Genomic DNA, 14870 nt, shown 5'->3' on the forward strand with positions numbered 1-14870 from the left:
GTCTAAATCTGCCCTTTTTCAGTTTAAAGCCATTTCCCTGTGTCCTGTCACTGCAGTCTCTTGTCCAAAGTCCCTCTCCAGCTCTCTCTTGGAGCTCCTTTAAGCACTGGAAGGAATTCTAAGGTGTCCCTGGAGCCTCCTCTTCTCCAGGCTGAACACTGATCTCTCCCAGCCTGTCTGCCCAGCAGAGATGTTCCAGCCCCTGAGCCTCTTTGTGGCCCTCCTCTGAACCTACCTGACCATGTCCTTCTCCTGCTGGGATGACAGAGGTGACTTGTGGGTGTCTTTGCTGCTAATTCTGTTCCTGAACTGCTGTTTGGGTTTCCTGGGCTGACGTTGTGTCCATGTCTTTGCCGGATGGTCACTGGACCATGTCCTGTTGGTGAGCTCTTTACCTGGCTGGTGTTGTGGCCACCCTCAGCTCCCAGATTCCTTTTCCTGAGGGACAACAGCAAGAGCTGGATGAGGCTGGGCAGAGCCACTAAGTCCCTGTGCACTCAGGACACCAGCAATGTTTTGCTCTACAGCATTTTTCCCCCAGAGAGTGTCTGCTGTCAGCACTATTTGCTTTAATCAAAAAATAAATACATTTCAGCGTGGCTCATGATGCTAAATGAAAACAACAGGAGGCTAATGAGCATTGTGAACGAGGCATTAACATGGTAGTCAGAGGTTTCCACAAGAAGCTGCATCCTTCTTCCAACAACATGTATACACAACTGTGTCTACAGTTGTGACCTCATCTGTTGACTTTATTCAGGGAATAAATAGATTTAGATGTCTAAGTTTGGTTTATCTTTGTAGCAAATTATGCATTGTGTTACACTTACTAATAAGGAACAAAACTGCCAGCTCTGTTTGTGCAACTGTTCAGGGGTTATTCTTACTCTTCAGTGAACACATTTAACACATCTAATATTCATAACTGTGCTAGCACATTTAATATTCATGATTTTGGGGTAGAAGTTAAAGTGTTACTCCCCCAGTAAATGTTGTGGGAGGCTTGGGCCAGTGTCAGTCTGTAAAGGGAGGGTGGCTGTGGCCCTGCTCTGGCAATGGCACTTCTGAACACACCCACACAGGGCGTCCGCGAGTTATGTGTGTCCCCAAGGCTGAAATAACACGTGCAGGCCAAAACTTTCCGAATCCCTTTTCCAAATTTATTTTTTACCTCTTCTCCTTGAAAATCTAAAACCCTGGAACAGCCTTGGCTACCCCTCTAAACGCTGCTGGACAGTGGGCTCATTAGAGCGGCCACCATCGCTGCTGGTGCGGTACTGTGAGGGAGAACCTCACGGCGCAGTGGCACCAGCCCCGCCGAAACGGGCGGACGGGAAAAACCCATGAAGAGAAGCCACGGTAGGGGACAGGGAGAGGCAGGGAGGGACAACGAGGGACAAGGAAGGACAAGAAGGGACAGGCAGGAACAAGGAGGGACAGGGAGGGAAGGAGGCTTTCCCGCCTGCCTCGTCCCTCCCCTCAGCCCGGCCGCCATTTCGGGAGCTCTGCGCGGGCGCGCGGCGCCCCCTGGCGGCCTCACAGCCGTCCCGTCCCGGCGGCCATGAAGTCCGTGTTCGTCACCGTGAGCACCACCAGCTTCGATGAGCTAAACGCCGCAGCCCGCTCCCCGCCCGCGCTGCAGGTCAGTCGGCCGAGACACCGACACCGGCCCTGGCCTGCCCTCCCGGGGCTGGCGCCTGTGCACCGCGGGCTGCCCCGCCCTCCCTGCCGCATCCCGGCAGCAGTGCCGGGGCGCCTGAGGGCGCCGTGGCGGTTCGGGGGTACCCGGCGGAGAAGCATGAAGTGTTGCATGGGGAAGGGGAGGGACGGCCTGTGGGACGGGGAGGGGGGGGGTGATACTGGGGCCGGGGCCGTCGCGAGCTGGGCACAGCCCTCACACAGCCTCTCTATCCCCGCCTCATCCCCTTCGTTCCACCTCCGTCATCCCCCCCTTCTTCTCCATCTCTCTCTCCGTCCCCCCTCCCCACCATCTTCTCCGCCCCCCTTATCGCCTCCATCCCCCGGTGCCGTGCCCGCAGGCGCTGCAGAGCCGCGGGTACCAGAAGCTGGTGTTGCAGGCGGGCCGGGGCTCGCTGCCGCAGCCCAGCAGCAGCCCGGCCGCGGCGGTGGAAGCGTTCCGGTTCAAGGACTCGCTGGCTGAGGAGCTGCAGAGCGCAGACCTGGTCATCAGCCACACAGGTACAGCCCGGCTGCTTCTGGGGCTGCGGGAGCTCTGTGGGATGAGGTCTCTCTAGCCCGGGGTGAGCTGGCTGGGAGTGCTGAGCTCCACAGCTGGGTTGTTCAAGAGGCTCCCCTCTTTCAACAGCGAGTAGGGGGATATTTGATCTCTCACCATGTTTTCTGTTCCTCTTGTAGGTGCTGGTAGCTGCCTGGAGACTCTAGAGAATGGAAAACCACTAATAGTAGTAATAAATGACAAGTTGATGAACCATCAGCTCGAGCTGGCCAAACAGCTGCACAGAGATGGCTGTGTCCTCTACTGTAACTGCAGGTATGGAGCTGCTGGGGCTGTTCCTGCTGGGCAAGAGCATTCAGTCCCTGTGACTGCACAGCTGAGAATGCAACAAGGTCATTTACATCCTTCTCTGTCATCTCCATCTGGATATTACATTTTCCAGAGTGAATAGACTAACACCATGTAGCAATTTACCACACTTACCAAGCCTTTTTACCACGATAATTATTTTATTACCACTTATAATTTTTTTTTTCATTTGAGGTAACATGTATTTAGATTAAAATAACAAAAACACTTCGATTCAGGGGATTATTAAAGCAGATATAGATATTATCTGGTTAGTAACTTTAAATATCCCTGTCTTTCAAGTACTCATTCAGGCTGCCCTTTTAACTAAACTTCCTGAATCCACCATACCATCTGACAAGTAGTTTCACAGATCTACTGCCTGTCACTTCAGGAGAAAAATTTAAACTAAACTAACAAAAACACACCAAAAAACCCCTACCCCACAAGCAAACAATGCATGAAAAAATCCCACCATCACCAAAACTCCTAGCTCCTTTTTTTAGAGTTCATCCTGACTCCTGTTGGGTTTATTTCTTCTCCTGGTTTTGACTGTATATTACTGTTTTCTCTTTACTCATGATTGACTCCACTCTAAAAATAAAAGATGACTTTTAAACTGAAGGCAGAAAAAATGTAACGCCCTTTACTTAGTCTGCATCTTGTTCCTTTGCCTTGCAAGCAGAGTTTCATGTGTTTCAGACGAGCTTTCTGAACAGACCAGGCCTGGCATTCATTTAAATTGAGCAAGTTTCTTAAACTTATTCTCTTGGTGCTTCTGTCAGCTTTGGAATATTTATTTCTTTGTGTTGGGCAGTGCCAAGCATTCGAGCCTTATTTGCAGCCTGATACTAGCAAGTGACAGATTGATGTAGCTGTTCTTTCTGACCCTTTCTGTGATCAGGGGAGAACTCTTCCATGTGTTCAAATAGGATGGATTTCCTCTTATGGTTTATGGAGCAGAGCCTCAGATCTTGCTCAGTCTCCCAGCATTGCGACCACAGAAGATTAAAAAGTGTCAAAGTTGAGTTTGTCTCATAAAGCTGATGGAACTGTGTTCTCAGCAAGGCTCCCTACCAGCCAGTGCTGGCTGGGGCCTGCTGCTCTGGGCATTCTCTTCCTTTCCATACATATCCTTATTTAATATTTCCATGCTAAAGAATTATGTATGGATGCATAGAAAGAAAATTGTATTTAAAAATTTCCCATGGGATGGCTATTTCTTTAATTTTTGCTTTTGGTCTGTTTTTACCACACTCTTGTGGAGACAATGCAGTCGATGGACTTGTCAGCTTTGAAACCTTTTCCTCCTGGACAGCCAGAAAAGTTTGCTTCATTCTTGAACAAAGTTCTTGGGTTACAATAAACAAAACAGAGAAATAAAAAAGTTGTAATAAAACGTGTCATCTCCTCCACTTAAGATCTGCAGCTGGGCCAAACACTCAAAGAAAATATCATTTAATATTAACTGATATTAGTGTCAAACTCATTCAGCTTTATGCTTAAAAGAGTACAATGCCAATAAAGAGGGAGTATGAACTGTCCTGCGGCATGGACAGACATATTTCTATCACAAAAGCTGCACTGGGATGGGAATTCCCCCGATGAGGACAAGTTAAACTACTTCTTTACAGGCATGGCATATGCCTTCTGGTCTCTTGACCTTTTTTGCTAAATACAGGTGGAAATGTGAAATACAATGCTGTGTTTCATGTCAGGTACAAACAGGCAACATGTGTATTTGTGAATGAGAAATGTGTGGACCCTGACAATGGGAGAGCTGTGAATTCTATTAATAACTGAGGAAAATAAAGCATGGAAAAAGGCCTTTGAACCTATCTTTTGTTTGCAATTAACCCTGGTTAAGAGCATTGGAATTAAGGTGTTAAAGATGTTGCTTTTTGCTTGCATTTAATCCATAAAGAGCTCTGCAATAATAACCTTTTGAAGGATAATTTTAGAATATTACTTGTATCCTTGAAACTATAGCTTTGGAATATATAAAAAAGAAATATGCTTATCTCACACCTTATTGAAGCAGAGAAAAACAGCTTGAGAAAGGAAGACTAACATCACCTCAAGTGTTATGAACAAAAATTCTGCCAATTTTTTTTGTGAGAAAAAGCTTACCATGGTTGCTGGTGGGCTGCTGCTTGTGTTATGGTAATTATGGGTCGTTGTCGTTAATACTTGTTTTTGTATCAGTAAAAGCCCTAGCTGGGGCCGAGTTAATGGCCCTTCTCTGAGACAGTGAAGGGTGGGGACCTCCCAAACAGTGAGGAGAAGAGACTTTGGGGGGGAGGGTTATGCAAAATAACTCCAGGACCAGCATGCCATGAGAAGCTACTGCTTCTAGCTTGCTAAAAAAGACCCCAAAACAACAAGTTACCTAAGAGTTGAGAGATTGGAGTGATGCCTGGACGTCAGGAACGGAGTGCTGAGCCTGCAGAGATGCAGAACACCTTCGTAGTTCCTCTCACCTTGAGCACGGTAGTCGTCCCGACGCCGGGAGCAGACAGAGCGAGGCGGTGAACAGCAACACTGATAGTGAAGCCCTGGAAAAAGTTAAAGATAGAATCTAAAATGTTAGGCTTTGTGCTTTCCCAGATCAACTGCACCTGCATAAAGCAGTATGATAAATTATATAATTGTTAGATGTGATGATTGTTTAGTAATTAAATGTAATTATTATATAACCATAAGAAGAATAATGAGAAACTATGCTGGAAATTCAGAGAGGGGCTAAATTTATGTATACAATAGAACAATATAAGTTTAATAATTAACATGTAAGTTGTATAGCGATAGAGTATAAAAACATGATCATTTCGGATGTATGGTCAGAGTCAGATTTGGGTTGAATATACCCCTAACACCCAGAGCTCTTAATAAAAAGCACCTCATGTAATCCCCCGTGATTATGTGTTTTTGAACGTTAACAACATTGGAAGGGGTCACCACGCCCTAAAGGCTCCCAGGAGGACTGGACCCCCAGCTCTGCCCCTAGTGGACAAAGCTGTGAATATCCTCCTCCTCCTCCTCGGTGCCCTGGGAGACAATGGGAAGCTGCAGACCTGTCTGAGCTGTCCAATCCTGAGCTGATCACTTTTAATAAAGGCATTAAAAGGAGAAAAAGTCTCCTGCCCTGTTTATTTCATTCTGCACTCATTAAACAAAGATGGAAGAAAGGCCCTGAAGTCCCACGTGCACCAGAGCCTGGTCCCACTCTACTTCCACTGCCATGATGAAAATCAGATTGTTGCTGAGGTGAGGACTTGTGGCCAGCTGCTGTCCCCCTGGGAAGGGGCTGGGCTGCCTCCTGCCCTGGCACCTTGCGGGCTGCAGCCTCCTCCAGGCTGTGGCACTGGGATGCTCCTGTGCCCTGGCCTGTGGGGCCATCTGTGCCTCTCTGCTGCTCTCCAGGCCTCCTGTGTAGTACTGCATTCTGCAGCCAGATTCCTGAAGAGAAGGAATCTTGAACAAATGCTACAGGTGGATCAGACATGGAGGTTCGGCGAGAGCCTGGTAAGAGCAGCCAAGAATCCTCAGCCTGGAGAAGGGCCCTGACGGCAGTGCTCAGTGTGCGGGCCAGGCAGCTGTGCCCGTGCCCACTACTGCACCCAGAGGCTGCACGGGCTCTTCTCCAGGCTCCCATGGGCCCGAGCCGGGTGCCCATGGAGCCCCGGCCTGGCGGGGCTGCGGGCCGGCACCGCGGCTCCCCGGGCAGCAGCTGGCCCTTGGGAGCCCTTGTCAGCGGCTGCTGGCCGAGCCTCAGGCCTGTGCGGGCAGGGGAGGCTGGGGCTGGGCGCAGGGAGCGCCCAGCCCAGGGGCTGAGCACGCACCAACCCTTCCTTCCTGCCGCTCTCTGCAGCTGGCAGAGGACAGGAGCAGAGCGGCCGAGCACCTGCGCCGAGCCCTGTGCTACCTGCAAAGCCCACAGGAGCCCCTGCCAGAGGCGGCCATCAGGTTCATGGATGAGCCACGAGCCCGGGCTCCCTCCCCGGCCCGCCGCAGCTCGGCCCCAGCCCCGCCTGCTGCCCCGGAAGCGCCAGCCGGGCCCGGTGCCGTGGAGCCCCGCCTGACCCGGGCATTGCTGCTGCCGCCCTCTGGCAGCCGTGCCCTGGGGCGGCAGCATGCGGCAAGGGGCCGGGCTGAGCCCTGCCGGGCCAGCAGCCCGTGTGGCCATAGCGCCGGCAGCGCCGCTGGCAGGGAGCTGTGCCGCTGGGGCCGTGACAGGCTCTGTGTTCACAGGCATGGCCGGGCGGCACCTGAGGGGGCAGCAGCAAGAGCTCCAGCTGATCTGCACTGGTGAGTGAGTGATGGCAGCAGGCTGACAGTGGGTGCTGCCGGGAGGAGCTGCAAGCCCTGCCCTGGCTCTGCTCCCGTGGGCAGAGCACACGGAGATTTCAGGGCCACGTGGGCCATTGGTGGCCAGCAGCTTCGGGCTGATCCCCTTGCTCCCTGCTCCCTCCTGGCCATGGCAAGAGCCGGCTGCGATGGCCCTGGCAGGGGCCTCTCCTGGGCTCCCCGCAGATCTGGTATCTGACCTTAGCTCTGTTCCTCTCTCTTGCAGCCCTGGAACACCTGACGGAGGACATGAGCAGTGCCATGTCAGAGCAATATTTCAAACACTGCATGTCCTCCAAGCAACAGCGAGTGGGCGATATTCCATCTTCCAGAGGCTGCAAGATCAGTTGCACAGGGCATGGATCACTCGGCCTCGTCTGTCGAGGCTCAGCTGGCTGCACTGCTGGAGCTCTGAGGAGACCTGATCCGGGAGTGTCTTTTAGATGATGCAGCCTGAGCCAGTGGGGATTTTTACTTTCCTTTAAGATTTTTTTTCCTCCATTCTGTTTTTTACCCTGTGTAAATATAGACCATGTTAAAATATACACACTCTCAGGAGATTTTCTTTGTTGCCCCGGGTCCGTAGGGCATAGGGAAGGTGGGGAAAAGCGTGCTTCTACTTAGCATTGTGCCCATGCATGCAGTGCTGCAGGGGAAATGGCCAGAAGCCCCTTGGCCTTTGGTGGTTCTGCTGAAGCCTTTGTGCTGCCCACAGAGCAGCTGGGCAGGGGCCGGGGCTGCGGGGATCCCTGCCAGAGCGGTGCCTGGAGATGGCCACAAGCCCTGTGCCGGGCGGGAAGGGCCATTCGTGTCCTCCTGCCCGTGTGCTGCTGGCTGGATTGCTGAGGGCTCCCAGGTGCCTCTGGATGGGGCTGCTCTGGAGCTGTGGTGGGGCTGCAGCTGTGGAGTACCTGCTGCAGGTTGTTAAAATCAAGAGCCCTGTGCATTCTATTTAGAGAACACTGGTTGCATAATAAATCTGCCTTCCTGTCAAAAGCAGGCAATTAGTATTAATGATTTCATCACAAAGAGCAGGAGAACACTTAAAAGTTGCCAGAGAAACTGGATTGAAAAACACGGTTAAAACAAAGATTATGATGCTACATAGGAAGAGGTGCATCCCTCAAAGCCTGGAGAAAAAGAGTGAGACCTCAGAGACACGGTGCCAATAACAGCACAATATGCAAATTACACATTAAGGGCTTTTGGAGAAAGTTTGTACTCTCTAGATACAAAAACTCATAAAAGAATACAGTCCACCAATACATGGTGGCCATGTGTTGGGCATACCACATGATACAATGCTAGCCTCATGTTTTGATGAAATACACAATTAAGCAGGGAGTTAAAGATTGGTGGGAATTAATCTGGAGAGCTTTCTGTGTGACAGGGGACTAAAACAAGCTTGATTTTTAGCCTACAAAAAAAAAAAAGCTCATAAGGATTACAATTATTGTGTATAAATGCAGGAAAATACATATATGTGGAACGGAAAGAGCAAACATGAGACAGCATATCCAAAACATTTTTTATCTGAATTATTAAAAATATACACTCTGAATATATTTTGAAAAAAAAAAAAAAATATATATATATATATATATATATATATATATATATAACCTTTTGTTAGGTTGGCTTGTCATGATGTTTCAGCTTTCCAGAAGACAACCATAAGGAAGTTGAATACAAGTTTATAATGAAAGTTAAGGAATGTAATTGGTCCACTTTAAGGAACATTTCATGGCAGGAGGGAGTTTTGAAGAGAACAGGAGGAAATACTCTCACATGTAGGCCACGGGCCCTACATGATAGTTAATTTCTGCTGCAGTGCCAAGCAGGTAGCAGGGATTTTTAACCATGAGTGATGACAAAGGAGGATGTGTTGTGGTTCATTAGAGTACACTGAGTGCAAATCTACAGAAAACTCAATGATACGGCATCACATGAATGAGGATCTAGAGACCTCCCAATAAGGCTTATCTAAGTAACTAGCATATGAATAATTAGTTATCTCCAAAAGTGCCTCATAAATATGCAATAGAGGATGAAATCCAGTAAAAGAATGATAAAATATATGAGAAACTAATAAAAAATCTAAAGGGGATGTTGTAGTTCAGATTTTCTGTGTCTCAACCACTGGCCAAATGGGTCCATGGGTGCTTTGGTGACCACTGTGTTGTAGTAATGTGAGCTGGATATGTATCACACTGCTCTGAATTGATACTACTGGGTGACAGAACAGATGCTGATGAAAGCTTAAAAAGCAGATTGAGCCTAATTTCTGGAAAATCTGGAAGCAGGAAAAATTCTGGAGAAAACATCTCCAGGCAGTGAATGAGTTTCACTGCTCTAAGGCATTAAGAGTGCTTGTATGGGACACATGCTGAGAAGAGCATCTGGCTTCTGGGCTGCAGGCTTTGGGCTTCTGGAAGAGGATTTCTGTACAGCAGAAGTCAGTTCTTCAGGACAGAGGTGCAATCCTCTTCTTTATTCTGCAGCCAAAGTCATCCACTCAAGTGAGAAAAATTATTTTTGGTACCTATTTCTGAAATGCTCTTGCTGACATTCTGCAAATAATTCTGCTACCAATGGTGAGTGGAGACTGAGCCAAAAGTAAGAGGGAAAGGAGGAGGTCAGCTTATGAAAAAAATATTAATAAAGTCAGCGCACTACTGGTAAGAGCCATCTCAGAGTCATAATATGCTCTCATGGGCTGTACCATAACTTTCCTGACTGACACGGTCACTTTCACTGACAAGCAACATGCAACACTCTCATTACCAGTGGACACTTCAGAAGATGTGACTGAAGAAGTCCTTGGGTAAAATAAAAAAAACCAGACCTCAGTATCTACAAGATACTGTGAGAAACATTTAGAAATGAGAACAGTTAGAAAGCTTTATCTTAGTGGGAGTTCTTTAAAACAATTAGACAGGTTTTGTATTCCAGTGAGGCACCTTCTTGCTTAAATACCAGGGATCTGACTGAGATACATTTTAAGCCAGGTCATGCTTTCTTTTTTCTGCCAAATATAATTAAAAATGTATTGAAATGTGCAAGCTGCACTATTCATTAAGCATTTGCAGATGTAACACCATAAGGAGCACTGCTGCTGTTCTGCTTTTGGCACTTGACATTACCATGGCAAAAAACATGCTGAGCTAATAGAGTGTCTGGACATTGGAAACTAAAGCACGGCTGGGGTTGAGAAAAGCAATTCCCTAAACTAAAAATTACCTGTAATGCAAGTTCTTGGAATTCTCCTTTAACTAAAAAAAATTGTGGTGAAAATCTAACAAATAAAGACAAGGACTGACTAAAAATATAAGCAGGGATTTTTTTTTCTTTCTACAGACTGTGAAAGTTTGGATTCCTGCTCTTATTTAGAACTAACCCAGAATCATCAAGTTTGAAGTCCTTTACAATTCCTTTTTTCTTTTTATTTATGAAATATGTTAAACCATCATCTTAAATTATGAAGTCTGATTTTAAACCACAATGTCATCAACAGCAATATGAATTCAAGACCAGAGAGACTTCTTCCTGAAAGATGCAGATTTGACAGGGCTGCAGTTGATAGGGTAAGCACGATGGAACTTAAGCACATACTTTATACCAGTAAAATGCAAAATCATATCATATTTTAGGTTGTGAAAAGAGCTTTGAGACCATTGGGTCCTATCATTAATCTTTCTAAATAAACCACTAAATAAAGGACATTCCTAAGTGCCACATCTACATGTCTTCTAAATACTTCCAGAGATGGTGACTCAGCTGCTTCCCTGAGCAGCTGTTACACTGATTTACAGCTCCTTTGGTAAAGAAATTTTTCCTAATACCCAGCCTAAGCCTCCCCTGCTGACTCCTGAGGTCATTTCCACTTGTCTCATTTCTTGTTTCTCAGGAGAAGAGACCAACCCATGCCTGCCTAACCTTCTCTCAGGAAGTTGTAGAAGAGTGAGAAATCCTCCTGACCCTTCTTTTCTCCACAATATGCCACCCCAGTTCCCTCAGAGTACTTCCTCAGAGGCTTCCAGCTCCTCCTCTTTGTTGGCCATTCTGTGTGCATTGATCCCACCATGTTACCTTTTTTGTAACTGGAATGAACCTGATCACATTCAGTAAAAGCTTGGTTCCCTGCTCTTCTGGCTCAGAAAAATTCCCTATTTTGCAGCTGATCTTCTGGATTTGTGCTCTGTCTCTGGCCAATGATACAGGGTTTTTTAAGCCAAACCTTAATTTGAATTATTCTAATTGGTAGGTTGTCAAGTCTCAGTTTGAATTTTCCTTTGGGAATCTTAAAAAATCCATTTAATGGAGTTCCCATCAATGTGTTCTTTTTTCAGTAATAAGTAAGCCTTATGTAGTAAGACAGTACATATCAGACACTTCCCTTGGCAAACAGTGATCCTTGTTTACTGAAAACTCCCTCACTACAGGTTATTTTTAAAAACTGTATAATAATTTTGATGTGTCATAACCCACCAGTAATTTTGAATAGTACCTTATCTCAGTCCAATGTCATTCTTGGCTGATGGCCTGGAAGCATTATCTGGATCTGGAAAGGTCAAAAACAATTTCAGTGCCAAAGTAATGATAAGCTGTAGGTGTGAGTGCAAGCTTTCCAAATCACATAAAATGCCAGGAAATTTTCCCAAAAAGATTTTTTTAGCATTTATAAAGTAATTGAAATAAAAAAAATTAATATGTCTGTGATATGTAAATAGCAGAAGAAAAACTGTAACTTTTGCTGTCTGTAAATTATTGTATTCATCAGAAATTTTTTAAAACATAAAATTGGAGTCAGTGAAATGTTACTAGTCATGTTCCATATTACAAGCTCTCTTCAGCGAATGTTATGGGCCAGTATTTTGTTCTTTGTATGTGCCTGTGTTATGTGAACATTTGGAAATAATTTTTGCAATCAGAACAGTGAAAAATACGCGTTCTTATGATGTATGGACTTCTCATTCCTTTAAGACTCCTTAAAGTTCAATCAATCCAGACTTTGTGGTTACTTTGGAACATAAAAACCACCTGTGAAAAATTCACAGATGGAGAAAAATCAAAAGCTTAAAGAAGAGATAGACTAATAGGAGCAGGAGGTTATAGATAGCCAGTAAGCTACCTATGCCCAGTTTGGCTTGTAAAATGGCAGTGGAAAACAAGCCAGGCAGCCCAGCAAAGCACAGGTCTGCCACAGAATGTTCAGAGGGAGCTGAGCCTGGGGCCTTGCTCCCAGCCAAGCAGAGTCAGGAGGAGCTCTGCTCTCATGTACCATTGCCACTGCCCTTGACGTTATTCAGGTCTGTCTTTTGCACCTGTGCTCAATGAGAGATTCATAAAGACGTGTGTCCATGTCAGATCATAGAAAGAAACCAAACAGAGCTATTGAAGGACAGAAATGTGCCATCTAGAAATGCTAAGACATAAAGGGAAAAAAGCTGGATTACCCCACATCATCATTTTTTTTCCCCAGGTCAAATGAACATTTTACATAAGTCTTGTTAATTTCTTCTTTTTCAAATGGGTGAAAACAGTTTAATTCAGAGCCTTCAGCTCTGATACATCAGGTATCAGTCAGGAGCTGAGACTGCCACTGCAAAGCCCACAGCTATGGCCAGAAATGCAGCAGCCTGCTTACCCAGTTGTTTCTCTCCCTTCTCTTTTCAAAACTCTGTGCATACCATTAGTCTATTTTATGAAACTTTTTTTTTTTCCCAAGAGAATTAATTGTCATCTTGAAAAATCAATGGTTTCATTCTTGGGAGTGCTTCTGGAATTGCCTTTTTTTGTTGATGGCAGTATTGATATGAGCTGCAGCATGTTCCAAGGTGTTTCTCCAGCAGATGGTGAAAAATATTTTATAATATGGTGGATTGTAACAGTGGGAGTAGTTCCTATGTTCCTGGGAAAGCAGACTTCAAGAAAACAAAAAAATTGTCATGATTGCAAGGATGTTTAAGCAGTTGTCGGGACAAATATAGCAATACTTACTGTTATCCCTGCAAGTTATAGTTTTCATATAGCAATGGCTAGATTTCTTCATCTTTCTGCTTTGATGGTATTGAAGTAAGATGAGCAGCAAAGATTGCAACCAGACTTTTAATCACTGTTTATAATTACATTACAGTCATATTAAGTGATGAGAAATAAATGAATAATTATTTTTTCATTTTAGCATCAACAGATAACAAGTATCAGCACCAGAGCCTTGGAAATGTCATCAGCTCTGAGGATGCTGATCAAAACAGGGGATAGCACACACACAGAGACATTGATACTTCGTTAATACCTTGAGACTGTTGTATCTGTATGGCTCATGAGGCTGCTGTGTGGTTACAATACCTGTGCATCTCAAAAAATGTACAGTCATAGCTACTTCACATTGCATTCACAATAAATTTATTTAAGAAAGAAACAGCACACAGATTTTCAGTGGAGGTGGATTTCCTTTGTGTGTGTTCACTATTTGAATATTTGTGCCATAGGTTAAATAGAGCATATCTTTATAATTCATCTTTCATCTTTGTTCTTCAGGCTCCAAAAGTCTGGACTTTCTCATTATGTTTCCTTTAATTTGGATATGGAAACTAATGAAAACCTAGAAAAATACTAAATATATTTCTAATTTGATACTTATTAAAATCCAATTTGGAAATAAAATTGTTTTCACATTAACCTTAGGGCTGTATTGAAGCACTTTTCAGCTGTCAAAAAAAGTTAAATGCAGAGGAAGCACACACTAATGAGTTTGATAGTAAAGGCTTCAATTTTGAGAAATCTGTTTTAAAGATATATGCTTTCCTAGCTTTATATTTTACAAATATAATGAATCATCATGAAAATATTTATTAATATATATTTTATGTTACTCCAATGCTTCTGCCAGTGTTAAGGCTTTAGGAGTCTGTATTGAACTCATTGATGCTATTGAAAAGCTTTTGTATTCTCATGATCATTGGAGTTATCTACTATTTTCTGAAGTTTTTCTAGCACTAACATTCCTTTCCCTGTCACAAAAAAGGTTGGTTTCCTAACAACAGTGTAAGATTTTGTTCTCATATATCTTAAAATATGCTGTCTGGTACTTGTCTTTGATATTCAATTTCAACACATTTCCCCACAGTTAATTGAATTCTTTAGTTTATTAACTGTTAGAAACAAGTTCTGAAATGCAGCTAAATTGTGTAATACCTAGAATTGACTATATTTACTCCTGGTTTACCTGAAAAATAGAATTTGCTGATTGAGATATCTGCAAAATCTTTCTGATTTTACCACAACAGTCATTGTGTTTATTTCATTTTCCATGAAAAATGTTATCAAGTTTAGTAAAACCTCAGCTGAAAATTAGTGAGACAGACATTTAAAAAGTGATTTTATGAAAATAATGGCATTATTTTCAAAGCAAACTTTTGTCTGTGAGTGTCTCCATTTACCCCAGGATCTAGGATACACACGCTCCCTGACAGCCAATCTGGGGCACAGATGCTTTAGCAAGTCCCCGTGCTTTGCCAGACCCTTTCTGCTAATCCACCTCTCTCCATGCTCCCCCAGTCCTGTGAAATTTCAACAGAGTATTCTGGGCTGGGAGAGACCCACAGGGATCATTGAGCCCAACTCTTAAGTGAATGGCCTGTATGGAGATCAAACCCACAACTTTGGTGTCATTCCTTGCTTTTCTGGAATACACACCCACAAAAACATTCACTCCTCATGTTTGCAGGTGCTGAGCTGCTGATGAATTATTTTGAGTGCAGTGTATTTGTTGCAGATGGTGTGAACAACTCTCACCAGGCTCTAGAACCCAAGTACACTATGACCATTTGCTTCTACATTCTCCTTTACCATGGCAAGGACCCCTAACATCTTCAGAAGGGCAATTTGCCACCTCTAGCTCTGTGGCCTCCCCGTTACCTATCAGCAGAAGTCAAGGTAGGACTTAGGACAAGAAATAACTTAAGAGCTTTCA

General features: G+C 44.8%; 1 protein-coding gene across 2 annotated transcripts; it reads left to right on the forward strand.

Annotated features, from left to right (window-relative positions):
- Positions 1-1503: 1503 nt before the first annotated feature.
- On the forward strand, positions 1504-3911 carry LOC128946690 (UDP-N-acetylglucosamine transferase subunit ALG13 homolog). Of its 2 annotated transcripts, XM_054290626.1 has the most exons (5): positions 1504-1642; positions 2040-2199; positions 2377-2512; positions 3455-3467; positions 3813-3911. In XM_054290626.1, the coding sequence occupies exons 1-5, from the start codon at positions 1562-1564 to the stop codon at positions 3909-3911; spliced, it is 489 nt and encodes a 162-aa protein (XP_054146601.1). In that variant the 5' UTR covers positions 1504-1561. The 2 variants fall into 2 exon arrangements, with proteins under 2 accessions (XP_054146601.1, XP_054146600.1); XM_054290625.1 differs by lacking the exon at positions 3455-3467 and having other exon boundaries at positions 2377-2531.
- The last annotated feature ends 10959 nt before the right edge of the window (positions 3912-14870 follow it).

Source organism: Melozone crissalis, unplaced genomic scaffold, assembly GCF_028551555.1.
Source record: "Melozone crissalis strain CALT ecotype California unplaced genomic scaffold, PUWL_Pcris_2 ptg000082l_1, whole genome shotgun sequence".
NCBI classification, from domain to species: Eukaryota; Metazoa; Chordata; class Aves; order Passeriformes; family Passerellidae; genus Melozone; species Melozone crissalis.

Coding starts and splice junctions, on each gene's coding strand:
- LOC128946690 (XM_054290625.1), top strand. CDS start 1,562: ATGAAGTCCGTGTTCGTCACCGTGAGCACCACCAGCTTCGATGAGCTA. Junction 2,200..2,376: donor CCTGGTCATCAGCCACACAG/GTACAGCCCGGC, acceptor TTCCTCTTGTAG/GTGCTGGTAGCTGCCTGGAG. Junction 2,532..3,812: donor GGTATGGAGCTGCTGGGGCT/GTTCCTGCTGGG, acceptor ACTCTTGTGGAG/ACAATGCAGTCGATGGACTT.